The sequence below is a fragment of the Pongo pygmaeus genome, chromosome 14 (genome assembly GCF_028885625.2).
Source record: "Pongo pygmaeus isolate AG05252 chromosome 14, NHGRI_mPonPyg2-v2.0_pri, whole genome shotgun sequence".
Taxonomy (NCBI): Eukaryota; Metazoa; Chordata; class Mammalia; order Primates; family Hominidae; genus Pongo; species Pongo pygmaeus.
The window spans coordinates 110,241,702-110,263,369 of NC_072387.2; the positions used below are offsets into that span (position 1 = coordinate 110,241,702).

The 21,668-nt window shown below is 38.5% G+C and overlaps 1 protein-coding gene across 2 annotated transcripts in view; it reads left to right on the forward strand.

The window, feature by feature from the left end:
- Positions 1–21,668, forward strand: part of PCCA (propionyl-CoA carboxylase subunit alpha) — a 454,909-nt gene that overhangs the window by 227,243 nt on the left and 205,998 nt on the right. For both annotated transcript variants that reach the window (XM_054445844.2, XM_054445846.2), the window contains exon 16: positions 1,267–1,342. In XM_054445844.2, the coding sequence (XP_054301819.1) occupies positions 1,267–1,342 (76 nt within the window). The remainder of the gene's footprint in view (positions 1–1,266; positions 1,343–21,668) is intronic.

Below are 21,668 nucleotides of genomic sequence, written 5' to 3' on the forward strand. Positions count from 1 at the left end.
CCACCCGCCTCGGCCTCTCAAAGTGCTGGGATTACAAACGTGAGCCACCGTGGTTGGTCTAAGTTAGTAGTAGTATTAAAATAAAATTTAGGTCTTTTGTTTATTAGAGAACCACCATTTAATTTAAAAATAAAACTATGTAAAAATATTATACATTGATTTTTAAATATTCCATTTTTAGATGCATGTTTTTCTCTTCAGAAAAATGGCCTACAAATTAATTTTCAAATTTGCTTGATATTGAAGAGCTAGTAAAACCTACTAAAATAATCACAATCTATAGATTGGCTAATATAACTGCCAGAAAAATCTTTAATGAATAGTTAAGGTCTTATTTCATTGCCAAATTATAGAGATACATATAAGTAGGCACTAAATCATGTAGAATAGTAAGACTTTTCTGTTTTTTTGATTTCTGAAAAAGTACCATTTGCTTCTGTGTATATTATGTGTTAAACTGCAAATGATTTCTAAGATAGTCATCTTCTTTCTTTATACTTTTATTTTTGAAACTTTACTTTTTTTGTTAGTTATGAAAGTGTTACGGGCTGGATGCAGTGGCTCATACCTGTAATCCCAGCACTTTGGGAGGCTGAGGCAGGTGGATCACCTAAGGTCAGGAGTGTGAGACCAGCCAGGCCAACATGGCAAAACCCTGTCTCTACTAAAAATACAAAAAAATTAGCTGGGCATGGTGACACAGGCCTGATCCCAGCTTCTCAAGAGGCTGAGGTGAGAGGATCACTTGAACCTGGGAGGCGGGGGTTGCAGTGAGCCGAGATTGCACCACTGCCCTCCAACCTGGGCAACAGAGCGAGACTCCATCTCAAAAATAAGAAATAAAAAGAAAAGAAAGAAAGTGTTAGCTATTCAGGGTATCAAACTTGGAAACCACAGAAAAATAGGGAAAAATGTCTTATCTAATCCTCACCACTACCCTAGATGTTCAAATCCTATCTAAATATTCAAATATTTAGCTGTATCTCCTTTTAAATTTTTTCTGTACTTACTTTTGTTACATTTTTGTTTTAGTAAAATCACTCTTTACTATGATAATGAAATGTAGGAGAAAAGTCTGAAATAGCTTGATTCTAATATCTGTATACTTAAAAAATCATAATTGACATGTATTGAAAACTGAACTATCATAAAATTTCAAGATACATTTAGAAATCTGTTATGAAATATTTTAATTTTTACTAAAATGAATAATTTAACATAGTTCTAAATATATATATATTGGGTTTTTTGTTTGCTCGTTTTTAGCTAATCACATATGGCTCTGATAGAACTGAGGCACTGAAGAGGATGGCAGATGCACTGGATAACTATGTTATTCGAGGTAAAAACAAAGGTTTGCACTCGTTGGTTATTGTATACGGTGTCCAGTTCCAGAGAACAGCCTGGGGGTTTACCAATGAGAATATGGCACAGCACATTTGCTCACTATGTGCTTAAAGAGAAATAAGAAAGCTCAAATCCATCAAACCACCATGCTAAGTATAGCTGTTTCCACTGTTTTAAGCAAATGCATATTTTCTCTATATACCTAACATATATATTACTCTATATAACCAGTACACGTTGGTTACATAGGCCCTGAGGAGGGTGTCTTTTTTCTTACAGAAGTAATATTGCTGTGGAGAGGTCTTTAGTGCGTATTTGGGACACATGTTCAGTTTATGTGAGTTTATCTATGTTTATCTATATATGTGAGTTTAGATAGACATAAATAAGTTACTTGGGAAGATTATTCCTGGAAGACATTAAAGTATTTGTAAGCACATTCTATGGGGATTTTCTCCCTTTTTATCTCTGCATTTTTATTGTGGTAATTGAAATATTAGATTTTGGTTAATTTAAGTTTTACTCTAATGTGCTTGAGCAGTAAATCCATGAATTTGAGAGTCTGAATAAGAATATTTTGTCAAAACTCATCTCTGTTAAACTGTGATATAATACGACATAGGGGCATGGCATCTGGGCAGTTTGTCAAAATATTATATTAGTTTTGGTCCCAACTAGAAGTTATTTATCTACTCCATCTGGCTTCTGAAAGGAGTAGTCTTTCGTATTTACATGAATACCGTTTCGTGTTTTATACTTAAATGAACATTTTCCCACTAATTTGCTTACTCTATATATGTATATATAGGTTCACCAGTTACTGCAGTTTTTAAGTGACTAAAATACAAAGTAGGCTTGCCATTATTCTCCTAACTTTATATGTGTTACATGTAAAAAATATATTTTGTTGTGTAGGTAGATTTTTCCAGGCTTAGTCTGAAATTTTGCCTTTGAATTACTGTGATGTAGTAGACAGAAACCAGACAAAGCTGGGTTCATAGCCCCTGTCCTGACGCCATTTAATAATTATGTGATTTTTGGCCAAGCGCGGTGGCCCACACCCGTAATCCTAGCACTTTGGGAGGCTGAGGCGGGTGGATGCTGAGGTCAGGAGTTCAAGACCAGCTGGGCAAAGATGGTGAAACCCAGTCTCTACTAAAAATACAAAAATTAGTCAGGCGTGGTGGTGAGCGTCTATAATCCCAGCTACTTGGGAGGCTGAGGCAGAAAATTGTTTGAACCTGGGAGGCGGAGGTTGCAGTGAGCTGAGATCATGCCACTGCACGCCAGCCTAGGCGACAGAGCGAGAGTCTGTCTCAACGAAAAAAAATAAATTTTTTTTAAAATAAATAATTACGTGATTTTTGTCAAATGACTTTGTCTCTCTGAATCTCATACTCCACGTTTGAAAAATGGAGTGATAGTCTCTGCCTTATAAATTACTGGTGAGGATTAACTGAGGTTAAGTATATAAAGGGCTTGGCACCACACTGGCTTATGTTGTTCAATAACTTTAGTTCTCATCCTTTCTTCCTCTCTCCTCACACTTATAAAACCATATATTTAAAAATCAAGGCCAGGCGTGGTGGCTCATGCCTGTAATCCCAGCACTTTGGGAGGCTGAGGAGGGCAGATCACTTGAGGTCAGGAGCTCAAGACCAGCCTGGCCAACTTGGCAGAACCCCGTCTCTAGTAAAAATATAAAAATTAGCCAGGCGTGGTGATGGGTGCCCATAGTCCCAGCTACTGAGGAGGCTGAGGCAGGAGAATCGCTTGAACCCAGGAGGTAGAGGTTGCAGTGAGCTGAGATCGCGCCATCGCACTCCAGCCTGGTTGACAGTGTAAGACTCTGTCTCCAAAAAAATAAAAATAAACATCATGTGTTATAAATCACATTATCAATCCATTAGTCATATGAAATTTACTAAACCATAGATAAACAATATTGAAAGACCGTTTTAGGTAATTTCTAATACTGTGTGCTGAGGTTATATGCTTTCATTGCACCCTGTTCAAATACTTCTCCAGAGAATTTACCATCACTGTAAAATTAAAGTATTAATTGTGTAATTAACTGTGAAATGTTGGGTTATCCTATAAGAATATTAGGCACATGAGGACACTGATGATCTTTATCTTGTTTGTATGCATATTACTGGTGCTTAGCAGTGTCTGACACATGCTAGATGATTAATAAATGTTTGTTGGATGAATGAGTGAGTGAGTGATACTATCCCTGATTTCAAGGAGTTACTAATATACTTGGTGTGAAAAACATATGAAAAGATAAGTATAATATTAATATAGCTTCATAGGTGCCACAATAGGGGATTGAAAAAGTGTAGTGGGAGTTTAAGGAAGAGGCTAGCATATCTTTCTTTTCTCGCCTCTCTTGGTCCTTTGAGAGTAACTAGTACTGCTTTAGGACTCATGGTGTCTCTGTGTCTCTGTCGAGAGTACCTCACTTTGTTCTGCTTTCAAATGATCCTCAGAGTGGCAGGATTTTTAAAAAGACTGGTAATGTCCCGTGTAGGTGAACTAAAGGGGATGGGCACACTCAAGCATCTTTGCAGTGTCACTTGTTATAGTATTTTGGGAAAATAATCTGGTGTTAGATGTTAAAATAAAAGTGCATACCCTCTGACCCAGCTGTTCATCTTTTGTGAATCTTTCCCATAGAGTTAAAAAACTGAATTATGAGCATGTTCACCATGACATTTATAACAGCATTGTTTGTAGTAGCCAAAATGCTGACCAACCACAGTGTCCACTAAATGGATGAATGACTGAATGAATTACAATGCATTATTACTATAAAATACTATGCAGCTGTGACTTAAAGACCTGTTTGTATGGATTGTTAAAGTAGAAAAGCAATTTGTAGTCATGTGTAGTATATTCTCATATCACTTGAACCATCTTCTCATCCTAAAATATTTTAAATTGTGTTGGATGAGCACAGAGAAAGGTGTGGACATCTACATATCACAATGATTTTTTTTAAGCTCAAAGGATTTGTTAGAGAGGGGTTTTTCTTGACATATTTCTCTTAGACTTTTTAATTTTAGGTATTTTCAAATCTATTGAAAAGTTGAATGAATAGTACTGTGCATGCCTGTATACTCTTCACCTAGATTAATTATTATTTAATAAACTTTTTTTTGATATTTGCTTTCTCTATTTCTCCCTTTCTTTGCCTTTTCCTCCTCCTTTCTCACCCTTCCTCTTTCCTTTCCTCCCTCCATTCTCTCCTCTGTTTTTCTCCTGATCCATTTGAAAGAAGGTTGCAAACATCATGGCACGTCACTCCTGAATACTTCACCAGGCTTCTTAAGGGGAAGACCATGTTCCTGTAACTGGATTTTTCTTGCCTGCTGCACAGATAGAGTCAATTTATTGAGACAGCGTTATTGCAATAGAGAAAGAGTTTAATAAACACAGGGCTGGCTAAATGGGAGACTGAAGTTTTATTACTCAAATAAATTTCTCCCAAAATTTGGAGGCTAGGGTTTTTAAAAAACAATTTGGTGGGCAGGGGGCCAGGGAGTGGGGAATGCTGACTGGTTGGTTTGGGGATGAAATTATAGGTGCTTGAGGCAGGGTCTTCTTGCTACCTTCAGTTACTGGGTAAGATCACAGAACTAGTTGAGCCAGTTTGCTGGTCTGGCTGTATGACTCCTGAGCCGTAATTTCTAATGTTAGTTTTACAAATGCAGTCTGTTCCTCAGACAAGGAGGGGGTTTGTTTTGGGAAGGGGCTGTTTTCATTGTTTTACAGTTAAAGTATAAGTTAAATTCCTCTTATAGTTAGCATGGCCTATACCCAGGAATGAACAGGGGCAGCTTGGAGGTTAAAAGCAAGATAAAGTTGGTTAGGTAAGATTTTTCTCAGTGTCATAATTTTTGGAATGGCCATTTCATTCCTGCAAAAAAGCACAATACCATCATTACACCCCAAGGAAAATTGACAGCAACCTAACAGTTTCATCTCATGTATTGTCCATATTTAAGCTTGTCCTTCAGAGTCTTTTTTTATTGTTTTTTAATCCCATCTGTGGCCCAAAGTTACACAGTGTCTTTGATTATGTCTCTTTGTTATCTTGCCATCTTTCATATTTCATTTCATTAATTTTCAGGAGAGTCCACGGCCGTTGATTTGTAGAATGTGGCACATTCTAGATAGAAAGTGTTAACGTTGGTTCAGTAAAGGCACTTGTGAAGTGATTCCAAGAATGAGGGTTGTAGGTGATAATTTGCAGTATCACTCACAGAACTTGCGGAAACTCTTTGCTTACTATTATCAGTTTATTATAAAGGATACAGCTTGAGAGTAACCCAGTGGAGGAGATGCACAGGGCAAGGTGTTAGGAAGGGGTGCAGAGCTTCCATGCCCTCTCCAGGTGCACCACCCTCCATCACTTCCATGTGTTCAGCAACCCACAAGTCCTCTGATCGTTGTCCTTGGGTTTTTATGAAGGCCTGACTAGGTAGGCATGATTGATCCTATCAATCTGCCATTAGTGATTAAGTCATTCTTCAGTCCCTCTCCCCTTTGGAGGGTGGGGGTGGGGCTGAAAGTTCCAACCCCTTAATCACATGGTTGGATCCTCTGGCCACCTGCTCCCATCCTCTAAGAGTCATCTCATTAGCATAAACTCAGGTATGATTGAAAGGAGCTTGTTATGAATAACAAAAGACGTTCCTCTCGCAAAAGTCATTTCTATGATATTCTTGCCAAAAGTGTACAACCTGAATATAATCATGAGGAAACATCAGACAAACCAAATTGAAAGACAGTCTACAAAATAAATGGCTTCTTCTTTTCAAACATGTCAAGGTCAGGAAACACAAAGAAGAGTTGAGCAACTTATGTAGATCAAAGGAAACTAAAGACACATGACAACTAAATGCAATGTGTGATCCTGGTTTAGATCCTGGACCAGAAGAAAAATGTTTTTCTTTTGTAGTAAGGGTCATAAGTGGGACAATTGGTGAGATTTGAATAAGGTCTGGAGATTAGGTGATAGCAATGTTAGCAGTGTTAGGCTTGTCTGATTTTGATCCTTGTACTGTGATTATAGAAGAGATATACCTTGCTTTTAGGAGATGTTCACTGACATATTTAGAAGTAAAATGACATCTTGTCTGCAACTTACCTTCATAAGTTTAAGAAAGAAAATTATGTATCTGTGTATAAATAGAAAAAATTAGTGACAAAGCAAATAAATGTGATAAGATGTTATCATTTGTAGAACCTCCATATATAGTAATTCTGTTTACTATTTTTTTAAATTTTGAATTTTGAAATTATTTCAAAATAATTTTGAATTTTTTAATTTTGAAATAATTTCAAAATTTAAAAAATTTAAAATTTAATTTCAAAATAAAAAGTTAAAAAAATAGGGAAGAGCAAGTACCCCCACTCTCCACTAATATTTAAAGAATAAAAGCAGAGATGCATTTGGGATTTTGAACTTACATATTACTTATCTGGCTAGTTCTGAAGGATAGGCAGGTTTAAAAACTTGCCTTATGAAAGGCAGAAAAGGGAAGACAATCTACTGTCTTGTTTGGTAACTGCTTAATTATTCAAATATGAATATTTTTTTCCTGTGCTCATTGTGAACTTTTGTTAAGATAGAGAAACTTTGAAGCAAAAATGTAATTCGGTTAAAGTGAATTTCAAAATCCTCATGAAATAAGAGTGCTTTTGGCCTCTGTTTGATCCTGGCAGCATGTCTAGCTGATGTCTGGGCAGTGTTTTGGAACCAGCAGGCAGTCAGGGGAAGGCCACTCCTAGGGGCCTCTTCTCTGTGTCCTGGTGGTGATTTCCCATACAGATGGGACCTGGTGAACTCTGCCAGAGGTCATCCTTGACTCCCAGTCCACACCTCCCAGTCATAATTTTTATGAGTATGTGATTAATAATATCCTCGAAGTTGTAAACTAACTCTCAAAGAATACCTCTACTGTCCCCATACCATTTAAACAAGGATCTGTTCAAATAGTGTTGTCTTTCCTGGGATGTGAAAAGAAAGAAACTAAATGCAAAATGGTAACTTTCAAATCTGTATGATACCGTTTAGTGCTTCAATGATTCTTCCCATCTATCTGATCTTTTGAGCTCTTAGGTATAAAATAATTTTCTGATTATTACCCTCTTTTGGCTTTAGGATTAATGAATGGACAGTAGTTTTGGGAACAGTTAGTTGAGGCATAGATGTTTGTTGTCTGCCATGAGCCATTATCTCACCATATTGGCCTTAAGAAAGAAAAAAAGATAACGATTTAGTTTCGCATAGTCATATATAATATTTTATTTAGAAAACATTAAAGAGAAAATGGTTTTGTGTTTTAATTTTATTTTTAAAACATCATTTAGTGAGATAAAAGTCTGTATTTTTATGCTGTATTTACTATTCAAGTAGAAAGATTTTTAAAATTCCATGCTTCATTTATGTGCTTGATGGCTCTGTTCTTTGATATCCAAAATGTAAATTAATATTTGCTTTCAATTCCTTTGAGTTACATTTTTCTAAAATCAACACCTATTTTTCAGCTTTGGATATAGAGGACAAATACAACATATCATTTATCCTGTGAAACTGCAAGCATATTAACTTTCTGAATATTATCAGTCACAAATTTTGGGCATCAGAAAATAATCTCTTTTTTTGTTCAAATTATCATTAAGTATTTTTGAAAGTTATATTGTATTTTACTGATGACAGAGTTTGGTTCCAACTATTTTAACATTGGCCAGATAGGGAGTTAAAAAATTTATACTAGCAATAGCCTGTAACACGAAAGCCAGTAAAGTTAAATATGAAATATTAAATACATATGTTAATAGTATTGTCTTTTTTTTTTTTTTTTTGGAGATAGTCTCACTCTGTCACCCAGGCTGGAGTGAAGTGGCATGATCTCGGCTCACTGCAGCCTCTGCCTCCCAGGTTTAAGCAATTCTTCTGCCTCAGCCTCCCAAGTAGCTGGGACTACAGGGGTGCGCCACCACACCTAGCTACTTTTTGTATTTTTAGTAGAGACACGGGGTTTCACCATGTTGGTCAGGCTGGTCTCAACTCCTGACCTCAGGTGACCCGCCTGCCTTGGCTTCCCAAAATGAACAATACTATTTCTATTTAACCAGGGGAGGGAAGTTCAAAAATCCTGAGACTGCCTGCTAACTTACCTACTGTTTTGCAAAAACACTTGTAAATTGAAATATTCTGAATTATTAATTTGTACATAAGATCAATTTTTTTTGTAAATTAAATTGTTGATGTACCTTGGTCTAATAACTTTCATCTCTTCCAGTCCCTCCCTTAGAGTCTTATTTTTTCTAGAACTTTATTTATTGTAATATGTGAGTGATTTGCATATTGCTGGTTTTATTTCACATTTCTCTGTCTCACCCTGTTTTGGATTCCTTCACATGTGGGGGATGTTCCCCCCATAAGTAGGAACGTCTGTTTTCTGATGTATACCATCGAATCTGCCTGCTTTTCTGAACCTTAATCATTCAGACATCATCTCACAGGCATCTCAAATTTAACTTGTCCATGAATCTGCTATTTTCCTCTCAACCTGTTTCTTCTCTGCAAATGGCAACTTCTCGCACGTTGCAGAGCCAGAACTTTGGGTGTTGTGCTCATCTCCCCATTCTTTGTAATTATGGTTGTTGTTTTGAGACAGGGTCTCACTCTGTCACTCAGGCTGGAGTGCAGTGGTGGGCCCAGGGCTCACTGCAGCCTTGACCTCCAGGGTTCAGCTGATCCTCTGACCTCAACCTCCCTGGTAGCTGGGACTATAGGCACAAGCCAGCACACCCAGCTAATTTTTTGTATTTATTGTAGAGATGGGATTTTGCCATGTTGCCTAGGCTGGTCTTGAACTCCTGACCTCAAGTGACCCACCCGCATCGGTTTCCCAAAATGTTGCAATAACAGGCATGAGCCACTTCACCTGGCCCTCATCTCCCCATTCTTGACATCAGTCCCTGCCTGCCTCCTGAATATCCCTCAAGTCCAGCTACTTCTCCCGTCTGTATTGTCAGTGTCCTAGCCGTGGACCCCAGCCTTGCCATTTTTCAGCACATCTCCGCAATTGTCCTCTAAGGAATTTTTCCGTCTTCCCTCTTGCCCTTCCTCCGTCCATTTTCTGTATAGCAGCCTAGGTGATTCTGGATTGCATAAATCTAGTCATGCCTGCCCTGCCTCCCATTCTAGTTGCTCTCGTGGGAATGTGCAATCTGTGCATGGCCGATCACACCCTGAATGCCTATTGGCCTTTTCACTGCACCCAGCACCATTCTCTCCTTTGCTCATATCAGACCATGGTGTTTTCCTTTCATTCCTCTCCATAGGAATACCTGCTGGTAATCATTTGCTTTTTACAACAGTGAAATCTCTGTCTGTCTCTCTTTCCTTTTTTAATTATACTTTAAGTTCTAGGGTACATATGTACAATGTGCAGGTTTGTTACATAGGTATACATGTGCCATGCTGGTGTGCTGCACCCATGAACTCGTCATTTACATTAGGTATATCTCCTAATGCTATCCCTCCTCCCTCCCCCCACCCCACGACAGGCCCTGGTGTGTGATGTTCCCCTTCCTGTGTCCATGTGTTCTCATTGTTCAATTCCCACCTATGAGTGGAACATGCGGTGTTTGGTTTTTTGTCCTTTCGATAGTTTGCTGAGAAAGATGGTTTCCAGCTTCATCCATGTCCCTACAAAGGACATGAACTCATCCTTTTTTATGGCTGCATAGTATTCCATGGTGTATATGTGCCACATTTTCTTAATCCAGTCTATCATTGATGGACATTTGGGTTGATTCCAACTCTTTGCTATTGTGAATAGTGCCGCAATAAACATAGGTGTGCATGTGTCTTTATAGCAGCATGATTTATAATCCTTTGGGTATATATACCCAGTAATGAGATGGCTGAGTCAAATGGTATTTCTAGTTCTAGATCCTTGAGGAATCGCCACACTGTCTTCCACAATGGTTGAATTAGTTTACAGTCCCACCAACAGTGTAAAAGTGTTCCTATTTCTCCACATCCTCTCCAGCACCTGTTGTTTCCTGACTTTTTAACGATTGCCATTCTAACTGGTGTGAGATGTTATCTCACTGTGGTTTTGATTTGCACTTCTCTGATGGCCAGTGATGATGAGCATTTTTTCATGTGTCTGTTGCCTGCATAAATGTCTTCTTTTGAGAAGTGTCTGTTTATATCCTTCGCCCACTTTTTGATGGGTTGTTTGATTTTTTCTTGTAAATTTGTTTGAGTTCTTTGTAGATTCTGGATATTAGCCCTTTGTCAGATGAGTAGATTGCAGAAATTTTCTCCCATTCTGTAGGTTGCCTGTTCACTCTGATGGTAGTTTCTTTTGCTGTGCAGAAGCTCTTTAGCTTAATTAGATCCCATTTGTCAATTTTGGCTTTTGTTGTCCTTGCTTTTGGTGTTTTAGACATGAAGTCCTTGCCCATGCCTATGTCCTGAATGATATTGCCTAGGTTTTCTTCTAGGGTTTTTATGGCTTTAGGCCTAACATTTAAGTCTTTAATCCATCTTGAATTAATTTTTGTATAAGGCGTAAGGAAGGGATCCATATGCTTTCTGCATATGGCTAGCCAGTTTTCCCAGCACCATTTATTAAATAGGGAATCCTTTCCCCATTTCTTGTTTTTTTCAGGTTTGTCAAAGATCAGATGGTTGTAGATGTGTGGTATTATTTCTGAGGGCTCTGTTCTGTTCCCTTGGTCTATGTCTCTGTTTTGGTACCAGTACCATGCTGTTTTGGTTACTGTAGCCTTGTAGTAGAGTTTGAAGTCAGGTAGCGTGATGCCTCCAGCTTTGTTCTTTTGGCTTAGGATTGACTTGGCAATGCAGGTTCTTTTTTGGTTCCATATGAACTTTAAGGTAGTTCTTTCCAATTCTGTGAAGAAAGTCATTGGTAGCTTGATGGGGATGGCATTGAATCTATAAATTACCTTGGGCAGTATGGCCATTTTCATGATGTTGATTCTTCCTATCTATGAGCATGGAATGTTCTTCCATTTGTTTGTGTTTTCTTTTATTTTGTTGAGCAGTGTTTTGTAGTTCTCTTTGAAGAGATGCTTCACATCTCTTGTAAGTTGGATTCCTAGGTATTTTATTCTCTTTGAAACAATTGTGAATGGGAGTTCACTCATGATTCGGCTTTCTGTTTGTCTGTTATTGGTGTATAAGAATGCTTGTGACTTTTGCACATTGATTTTGTATCCTGAGACTTTGCTGAAGTTGCTTATCAGCTTAAGGAGATTTTGAGCTGAAACGATGGGGTTTTCTAAATATACAATCATGTCATCTGCAAACAGGGACAATTTGACTTCCTCTTTTCCTGATTGAATACCCTTTATTTCTTTCTCCTGCCTGATTGCCCTGGCCAGTACTTTCAATACCATGTTGAATACGAGTGGTGAGAGAGGGCATCCCTGTCTCGTGCCAGTTTTCAAAGGAAAGCTTCCAGTTTTTGCCCATTCAGTATGATATTGGCTGTGGGTTTGTCATAAATAGCTCTTATTATTTTGAGATACATCCCATCAATACTGAATTTATTGAGAGTTTTTAGTATGAAGGGCTGTTGAATTTTGTCAAAGGCCTTTTCTGCATCTATTGAGATAATCATGTGGTTTTTGTCTTTGGTTCTGTTTATATGCTGGATTTCGTTTATTGATTTGCGTGTGTTGAACCAGCCTTGCATCCCAGGGATGAAGCCCACTTGATCATGGTGGATAAGCTTTTTGATGTGCTGCTGGATTTGGTTTGCCAGTATTTTATTGAGGACTTTTGCATCGATGTTCATCAGGAATATTTTAGGGCCTCTGTGTGTTGCCTAGGCTGGAGTGCAGTGGCACGATAATAGCTTACTGCAGCCTCGAATTCCTGGATTCAAGTGATCCCCCTGCCTCTGGCTCCTGAGTAGCTGGGACTACAGATATGCCACCCTACCCAGCTAATTTTTAAATTTTTTGTAGAGATAGGGTCTATGTTTTCCAGGCTGGTCACAAACTCCTGGCCTCAAGCAGTCCTCCTGCCTCAGCCTCCCAAAGGGCTGGGATTACAGGTGTGAGCTAAATTCCTCCCTAATGTTACCATAGCCTTAGCTACTTATCTTTGGGTCCTTCTCATCTTTCTGTTTTCCTTCCCAGCCAGGAAAATCTGTGTAAGTCTCAAATACTTTCCTCTTCCTGGAACACCAAAGCTGTCATTTCCTATGCAGGTGAACGTTTCTGGCAAGTGATACCTCTTTTCTTTTTCAAAAGCACTCTAGTTTGTCTCTTTGTGAAACATGATCAAGGGATTAATTTCCCATGTTTTATTTAGCCTGATCTCTTTCAAGGAGCTTTTTACATTTTTGCCTATCTAATTGATCTTTCTAAGCATCCTAGCATATTGCCTTCAATTGCTGTTCATTTTCATCTAAACAAAAGCAACACCACATTTTTTCAATGATTTCTTAGGTATATTGATGTCATTAGAAATTTCATATGCCTTCTACTATGTTTCTCATTTAAAAAAACTTACTAAAGCCCTCCGAAACATAGTTATTGTATATGGGCCAAGTAAATCATTACCCACAGAACAAGCATGAAATAGCTCTGTATATCTCATGGGCATGTGCTATAGAAGATCTGCGTGTGTGTGTGTGTGTGTGTGTGTGTACATAAAGCGATCTATAAGATATATATATGTATATAGTGAACAATATGATCGATTCTGATATATAGAACTTTTTCCATGGAATTTTTGTGTAGCTAAAGGAATAGCATTAATTTGAATTTGTGAACGTTTTCTAAATGTTTTGAGGCAGTTTTGATAAATTGAGAATTGGCCTTTATAAAATTTAGATACATAGCATCTGTTGAGTCAGGAACAGAAATGCTCAGGATTTTCCATATGGTTGTGGATATGGTCTAGTATAAAAGAGATGCATAGGAAAATGCCTGGGAGGGTATATATGTTAAGCTGTTAACATTGGCTAGCTTACAGATGGAAAGTCATATTGAAAAGGTGTGCCCTGCTCGCTTAGACACATGCACTAGGGTACAGGGTAACCTGCTGTAACAAAGATTTCTAAATTCAGTGGGATAAATAAGAGAGACGTTTATTTACCTCTCATGTAACTGTCTGGTCCATGCTGCTAGGAGTGCAAGTCAGCCTCATGAGGTCATTCAAAGATACACACACCCATCCTGATGCGGCACTCCATTTGAATTGCCAAAGCTGAGTTTCTGCCATATCAGGAAACCCATAGTAAGACAAGAAGAAAGGAAGCCCAAGCAAGCAATGAGAGAGTCGGAAGTTGCGTACATCACTTTAGCTTACCTTCTTTTGTCTAGGAATTAGTTTGTCATGCCTAGCTACAAGCTAGATGGGAAAGTGGAGTCTGTGTCTGGGTGTCTTTTGCTCAGCCAAAATTCTATTACTGTGGAAAAATGAAAAGCAGGTTTTAGGAGAAACTATCAGTCTGTCATAATAAACTGCATCTTAAAAATTGTTTATATATAATTATATATGTAACTATTGTGATATATAATGTACTAATCATTAGGTAAACTATTCAGTCTCTCTGGATTGCAATTTTCTTCTTTTTCTGTTTTTTTTTTTTAAATTTTTTTTTTCTTTTAGAGATAGGGTCTCTCTCTGTCACCAAGATTTGGGTACAGTGATGCAGTCATAGCTCACTACAACCTCGAACTCCTGGGCTCAAGTGATCTTCCTGCCTCAGCCTCCCAAGTACCTGGGACTATAGGCACATGCCACCATTCCCAGCTAATTTTCTGTTTTTATTTTTTGTAGATACAGGGTCTTGCTACATTGCCCAGGCTGGTCTTGAACTCCTGGCCTCAAGTCATCTCCCACCTTGACTTCCCAAAGTGCTGAAATTAAAGGTGTGAGCCACTGCACCCAGCACAATTTTCTCATTTTTAAAGTCCCATTTTTCTTTGTAGTTTACTTATTGTATAACTAGTTGCGCAGTTTCCCAAGAGCAGGTACCATATTGTGTGCTCTCATTTTCCTTCCCATGATATCTAATGGCTGCATGAGTAATAGTGTAGAATACATGTTGATGGATATAGATAGGTTTGCTCAGATTAAAGGGCTAGATAGTAAATGTTTTAGACTTTGTGGGACACAAGGTTTCTGTTACAACTGCTTGACTCTGCTGTTACAACATGAAAACAGTCACATGTAAACAAACCAGGCTGGCTGTGTTCTAATAAAACTTTATTTACAAAATAGGTAGGAGGGTAGATTTGGCCTTCAGGCCATAGTTTGCCAACCATTGTCTTATAGGAAAGTTACACTTTCCAAATAGATATAGGTGTAAACTTAGATTTCAGGAGCTCCATTCTCTTTTTTTTTTTTTTTGAGACAGAGTCTCACTCTGTCACCCAGGCTGGCGTACAATGGTGCGGTCTCGGCTCACTACAACCTTCGCCTCCCGGGTTCAAGCGGGAGGCCTCAGCCTCACGAGTAGCTGGGATTACAGGTGCTTGCCACCACGCCTGGCTAATTATTGTATTTTTAGTAGAGACAGGGTTTCACCGTGTTGGCCAGGCTGGTCTCAAATTGCTGACCTTGTGATCCTCCTGCCTCAGCCTCCCAAAGTGCTGGGATTATAGGTGTGAGCCACTGTGCCTGGCCAGGAGCTCCATTCTTAACAGAAAACAAAACTGGAAGTTAGGTAGGTCAGTGCTGAAGCTTAGGATGCAGGAAAACTTCTGTCTGATGTTTTATTAATTACATTTTGTCTCATGCTCTTTGTTTATTCCCATATAACAGGATAGTAATGTTCTTTTTTGAGAGCCCAGCATTGCATTAAGCATTATATCATTTATACCTGATAACAATCATGCATAATAGGTTCTATTATTGTTAGTTTATAAATGAGGAAACTAAAGCTTTGAGAGGTTAACTAACTTACCTAAGGTAAGAGGCAGACCTGGTATTTGAACTTGACTATCTGATTCTTTGCTTACTTTATGGTTATTTTGCAAAAGTGGGGATTCTGTGAGACTTGAATAGTAAAATCAGAATCATACTTTGTAGGTTTCTTATGCAGCATAATGGTACAGATTAGAACCATACAAAAGTGGACTAAAGTAATAGGAAGGAATGAACAAACCTCTGTTTACTTTGACTTCAGCTGTCATGCTGTAGTCACCTGCTCTTCTTGTGGAAGCTTGATGTAATTTCTGCCTTCCCTGGATGTGACATGCTTCTTCCCATTTCCTTTCATTCCTGTGTAACATCTTTGTAATCTGGATGACCAAGATTAGATACTTCATTCTTCACAAAACCTTCCTGCATCCTAGAACTCTCCCAACACTATTAGTATCCTCTTGTGGCAGTTACCTATTTTGATATTACAGTTGAACTTTGAACAACACTGGTTTGAACTGTGCACAACACTGGTTTGAACTGTGCAGGTCCATTTATCTTGGATTTTTTTTCAATAAATATATCCTAAAATTATTTGAAGATTTGTGACAATTTGAAAAAGCTTTCAGGCAAACTCTATAGCCTCGAAGTACCAAAGAAAGAAAAAGGTATGTCATGAATACATAAAATATATAGAGATACTAGTCTGTTTCATCATTTGCTATTCTAAAATATACACAAATATATTATAAAAGTTAACATTTATCAAAACTTACACAAACAGAGACCATACCTGATGCCATTCAAAGCAGAGAGAAATGTACACAAACAGTAAAGACGCAGCATGAAATCATAACCACATTAAGATTCACTGTAGTACATACTGTACTACTGTATAGTTTCATAGCCACCTTCTGTTGGTATTGGAGTGAGCTCAAGTGTTGCAAGTATCTGCTTAAAACACCATGTGATGCTGATCACCGCTGTGTGATCAGTTCTCTCTCCAATAAATTGCATATGGCAGTAAAAAGTCATCATTTATGGTTCTGGCATATTTTTCATCATGTTTAGTGCAAACCATAAACTTTGAATAACAAGACAGAATCCATACAAAGTGCTACTAGTAATGCTGGAGGTCCTCCCAAGAAGCAGAGAAAAGTCATGACATTACGAGAAAAAGTTAAATTACTTGATAATGTATGGTAGATTGAGGTCTGCAGATGTAGTTTCCTGTCATTTCAAGATAAATGAATCCCATGTAAGGACCATTGTAAAAGAAAATAAAATGAAATTCATGAAGCAGTTGCTGCAGCTACACCAGCAGGTGTGAAAATCTTGCACTTTTTGTGAAACGCCTTTCATTTCCTATTGAAGATGCAGCTTTTATGTGGGTACAGGATTGCTATAAGAAAGGCATTCCCATAGACTCGAATATGACTGTTTATGGGAAAAGTGAAGTTGTTATATGGCAACTTAAAGCAAAAGGAAGGTGGAAGGATATAAAGCTGGAGAATGTATTGCCAACCAAGGGTGGTTTGATAATTTTAGAAAGAGATTTGACTTTAAAATGTGAAGACAAAATATGAAGGGGAAGCTGTTTCTGCCAACCAAGAGGCAGCATTAAGACACCATTAAGAAAATCATTGAAGAGAAAGGTTATCTGCTGATCAGGTTTTTAATGCAGACACAAGTGCCTTATTCTGAGGGGAAAAACAAAAGCCACAAGGAACATTTCTTAGTAAGGAGAAGAAGCAAGCATGAGGAGTTAAGACAGGGAGGAATAGGCTAACTCTGTTGTTCTGTGCAAATGCAGTCAGGTTTATGATCTGCACTTATCTGTGAAGCTACTCATCTCCTAACCTTGAAGAAAAATGATAAGCACCGGCTGCCAGTCTCTTGGTTGTACAACAAGAAAGCTTGGACAATGAGAACCCTTTTTGTGGATTGATTCCATTGATGCTTTGTCCCTAAAGTCTGGAAGTACTTTGCCAGTAAGGGGCTGTCTTCTCAAGTTCTTTTGATATGGACAGAGCCCCAGCCACCCAGAACATATGTGTTTAACATCGAAGGTGTCGAAGTGGCCTGCTTCTCCCCAAACCCAACAAGTCTAATTCAGTCTCTAGCTCAGAGTATTGTAAGGACCTTTCAGGCTCATTATACACAGAGCTGTATGGAAACAATCGTTGACACTGTGGAAGAGAAAAAGTCTGGAAAGATTACACCACTGAAGATGCATTGTTGTCATATAAAAAGCTGTGACAGCCATCAAGCCCAAAATTTTTGCTGGAGAAAACTTTGTCTGGATGTTGTGCATGACTTCACAGGATTTATGAAAGAGGCAACCAAGGAAATCATGAAAGAGATTGTGGATTTGACATAAAAGGTGGAGTGGGGGTTGAAGGGTTTTAAGGTATGGATCTTAGAGGAATCCAAGAGTGGATAGACACCACACACGAGGAATTAACAGAGGATGACTTGATGCAGATAAATGCTTCTGAATTGGTGCCAGAGGATGAGGGAGAAGACATAGAAGAAGCAGTGCCAGAAAACAGGATCACATCAGACAATGTGGCAGAAGGATTCTGATTATTCAAGACTGCTATTGACTTATTTTATGACATGGACCCTTCTGTGATACTGGCAGTAAAACTAAAACAGTGGAAGAAGGATTGAACTCATATAGAAACATTTTTAGAGAAATGAAAAAGCAAAAAAGGCAGACAAAAAATTACAAAGCATATTCATAGTTATACAGAGTGTGCCACCTCTCCTGCCTCCGCTTCCACCTCCTCCACCTCTCCTGCCTCTGCAACCCCTGAGACAACAAGACCAGCCCCTCCTCTTCCTCCTTTTCCTCAGTCTACTCAACCTGAAGAGGAGGAGGAAGACTGTTATGATGATCCACTTCCACTTGATGAATAGTAAATGTATTTTCTCTTATGATTTGCTTCACAACATTTTCTTTAGCTTTATTGCAAGACTGCAGTATTTAATATATATAATATATAAAACGTGTAATTGACTATGTTTTCAGCAAGGGTTTCAGTCAACAGTATGTTATTAGTATTTACTTTTTTGGAGCATCAAAAGTTATATATGGATTTTTGTCTGTGCAGGAGGCACCCCTAACTCTCCTGTTATTCAGTCATCACCTGTACTTTGAAATTGTCATTGTGTACTAGGCTCAATTTTTTTCTACTAGATTACATGCGTCTTTAAAAAATGACTTATTGAGGTATACTTGACATAATAAATTTCTGATATTTAAAGTATTCAATTTTATGAGTTTTGACATACATATACACCTGTGAAACCATTACCACAGCCATGGTGTTGAACACTTCTTTCACCTCCAGAAATTTCCTTATGGTCTTTGCCATTTACCCTCCCTCTACCCCTTTCCCAGTGTAACCGCATGATCTGCTTTCTGTCACTGTAGGCTCGTTTGCGTGTCCTAAAATTTTATATTAATGGAACTATACATTATTATGCATTATTTTTGGTCTTGCCTTTTTAACTCAGCATAATTATTTTTAGATTCATCCTTGTTATTTCATGTGTTATTGACTCTTTTTGTGTGTATGTGGAATAGAATTCCATTGTATGGACAAGCCCAGTTTTTTTCATTCATTTGCCTGTTGATGGAGATTTAAATTGTTTCCAGGTTTTGATTATAGTCAATAAAGCTGCTATTAACCTTTGTATATAATTCCTTGTATAGACATATGTTTTTATTTAACTTAACTTAATACGTAGGAGTGAGTTGTCTGAATCAGTGAGTATATGTTTAACTTTTCCAGAAACTGCCAAACTGTTCCAAAGTGTGTGTATCATTTTATATTGCCACCACAGTGTGACAATTCTCCTTGTTCCATATCCTGACTAGCACTATTATCTGTCTTTTCACTTTGGCCATGTAAATTGGTACATTGGTGGCATCTCATCGTATTTCTTTAACAATAATGATGTTGAACAATTTTTCTTATGCTTAGTGGACATTTTGACTGTGTTTTTTTTACTTGGTTTGTTTTTTGTCTTATAATTGTGTTGTAAGTGTTCCTTATATATTTGTAGATGCAACTCCCTTGTTCAATATATGTATTGTGGGCCAGACACGGTGGCTTATGCCTATAATCCTAGTACTTTGAGAGGCCAAGGTGGGCGGATCACTTGAGCCCAGGAGTTCAAGACCAGCCTGGGCAACATAGCAAAAATGTGTCTCTACAAAAAATATAAAAATTAGCTGGGCAGCCAGGTGCAGTGGCTCACGCCTGTAATCCTAGCACTTCGGGAGGCTGAGGCGGGTGGATCACGAGGTCAGGAGATCGAGACCAACCTGGCCAACATGGTGAAACCCCGCGTCTAGTAAAAATACAAAAATTAACTGGGTGTGGTGGCATGTTCCTGTAATCCCAGCTACTTAGGAGGCTGAGGCAGGATAATCGCTTGAACCTAGGAGGCAGAGGTTGCAGTGAGCCGAGATTGTGCCATTGCACTCTAGCCTGGCAACAGAGCGAGACTCCGTCTCAAAGAAAAAAAAAAAATTAGCCGGGCATGGTGGCATGCACCTGTGGTCCCAGCTATTTGGGAGGCTGAGACAGGAGGATCCCTGAGCCTGGGAGGTTGAAGCTTCAGTGAGCCGAGATTGCACCACTGCACTCTGACCTGGGCGACAGAGTGAGACCCTGTCTCAAAAAATATAATAATAATAATAATAATAATATATTTAATGTGAATATTTTCTCTCAGGCTGTAGTTTGCTATTTTATTTTCTTAGTTGCCTCTTTTGAGGAGCAGACTTAAATTTTGATGAAGTACAATTTGTCAATATTTTTATAGTGCATGGTTTCTGTGTACTAAGAATCTGTTGCCTACCTTAAGGTAACAGATTTTTTCCTCCATATTTTCTACTATAGTTATGAAAATAGGTTTGTGATTCATTTGGAGTTAATTTTTTGTCTATGTTGTTAGGTGTTAGGGTTGAGGTTAATTTTTTTTTTTTTTTTTGAGATGGTGTCTAGCTCCGTCGCTGAGGCGGGAGTGCAGTGGTGCGATCTCGGCTCACTGCAACCTCCACCTCCCAGGTTCAAGCAATTTTCTTGCCTCAGCCTCCCAAGTAGCAGGGATTACAGGCGCCTGCCACCACCACGCCCAGCTAGTTTTTGTATTTTTAGTAGAGATGGGGTTTCACAGTGTTGGCCAGGCTGGTCTCGAACTCCTTACCTCATGATCTGCCTGCCTCGGCCTCCCAAAGTGCTGGAATTACACGTGTGAGCCACCGTGCCTGGACTTTTTTTTTTTTTTTTGGTCCAAATGGTTAGCTGGTTGTTCTAGTACCATTTATTGAAACAACATTTATTAGGTTGGTGTAAACATAACTGCGGTTTTTGCATTGCTGAAATTTGCTGTTTGATATTGGAATATGTTCTTAAATAAATGTGGTTATCTTATACATCATTTTAATGTACATTTCTTGCTTTTTTTTTTGCTAATGACTTACTACTTGCTGTTTATTTTATATTTAGAGTATGGAAATGATGTTAGACAAAAAGCAAATCTGAGCAATTTTCTTATTTGAGTTTAAAATGGGACGTAAAGCAGCAGAGACAACTTGCAACATCAGCAACGCATTTGGCCTAGGAACTGCTGATGAATGTACAGTGCAGTGATGGTTCAAGAAGTTTTGCAAAGGAGATGAGAACCTTGAAGATGAGGAGCTTAGTGGCCGGCCTTTGGAAGTTGATAACAACCAATTGAGAGCAGTCATCGAAGCTCATCCTTTTAAAGCTACATGAGAAGTTGCTGAAGAACTCAGTGTCAACCATTCTACGGTCGTTTGGCATTTGAAACAAATTGGAAAGATGAAAAAGCTCCATGAGTGGGTGCCTCATGAGCTGACTGAAAATAAAAAATATTGTCATTTTGAAGTGTTGTCTTTTCCTGTTCTACAAGACAATGAACCATTTCTTGGATTGTGATGTGTGATGAAAAGTGGATTTTATATGACAACCAGCGATGATCAGCTCAATGGCTGGACCAAGAAGAAGCTCCAAAGCACTTCCCAAAGCCAAACTTGCACCAAAAAAAGGTCATGGTCACTGTTTAGTGGTCTGTTGCTTGTCTGATCCACTCCAGCTTTCTGAATCCTGGTGAAACCATTACATCTGAGAAGTATGCTCAGCAAATGGATGGGTTACACCAAAAACTGCAATGCTTGTAGCTGGCGTTGGTCGACGAGAAGGGTCCAATTTTTCTCCATGACAACACCCAACTGCATGTCACACAACCAATGCTTAAAATTTGAATGAGTTGGGCTATGAAGTTTTTTCTCATCCAGCATATTCACCTGACCTCTCACCAACCAACCACCACTTCAAGCATC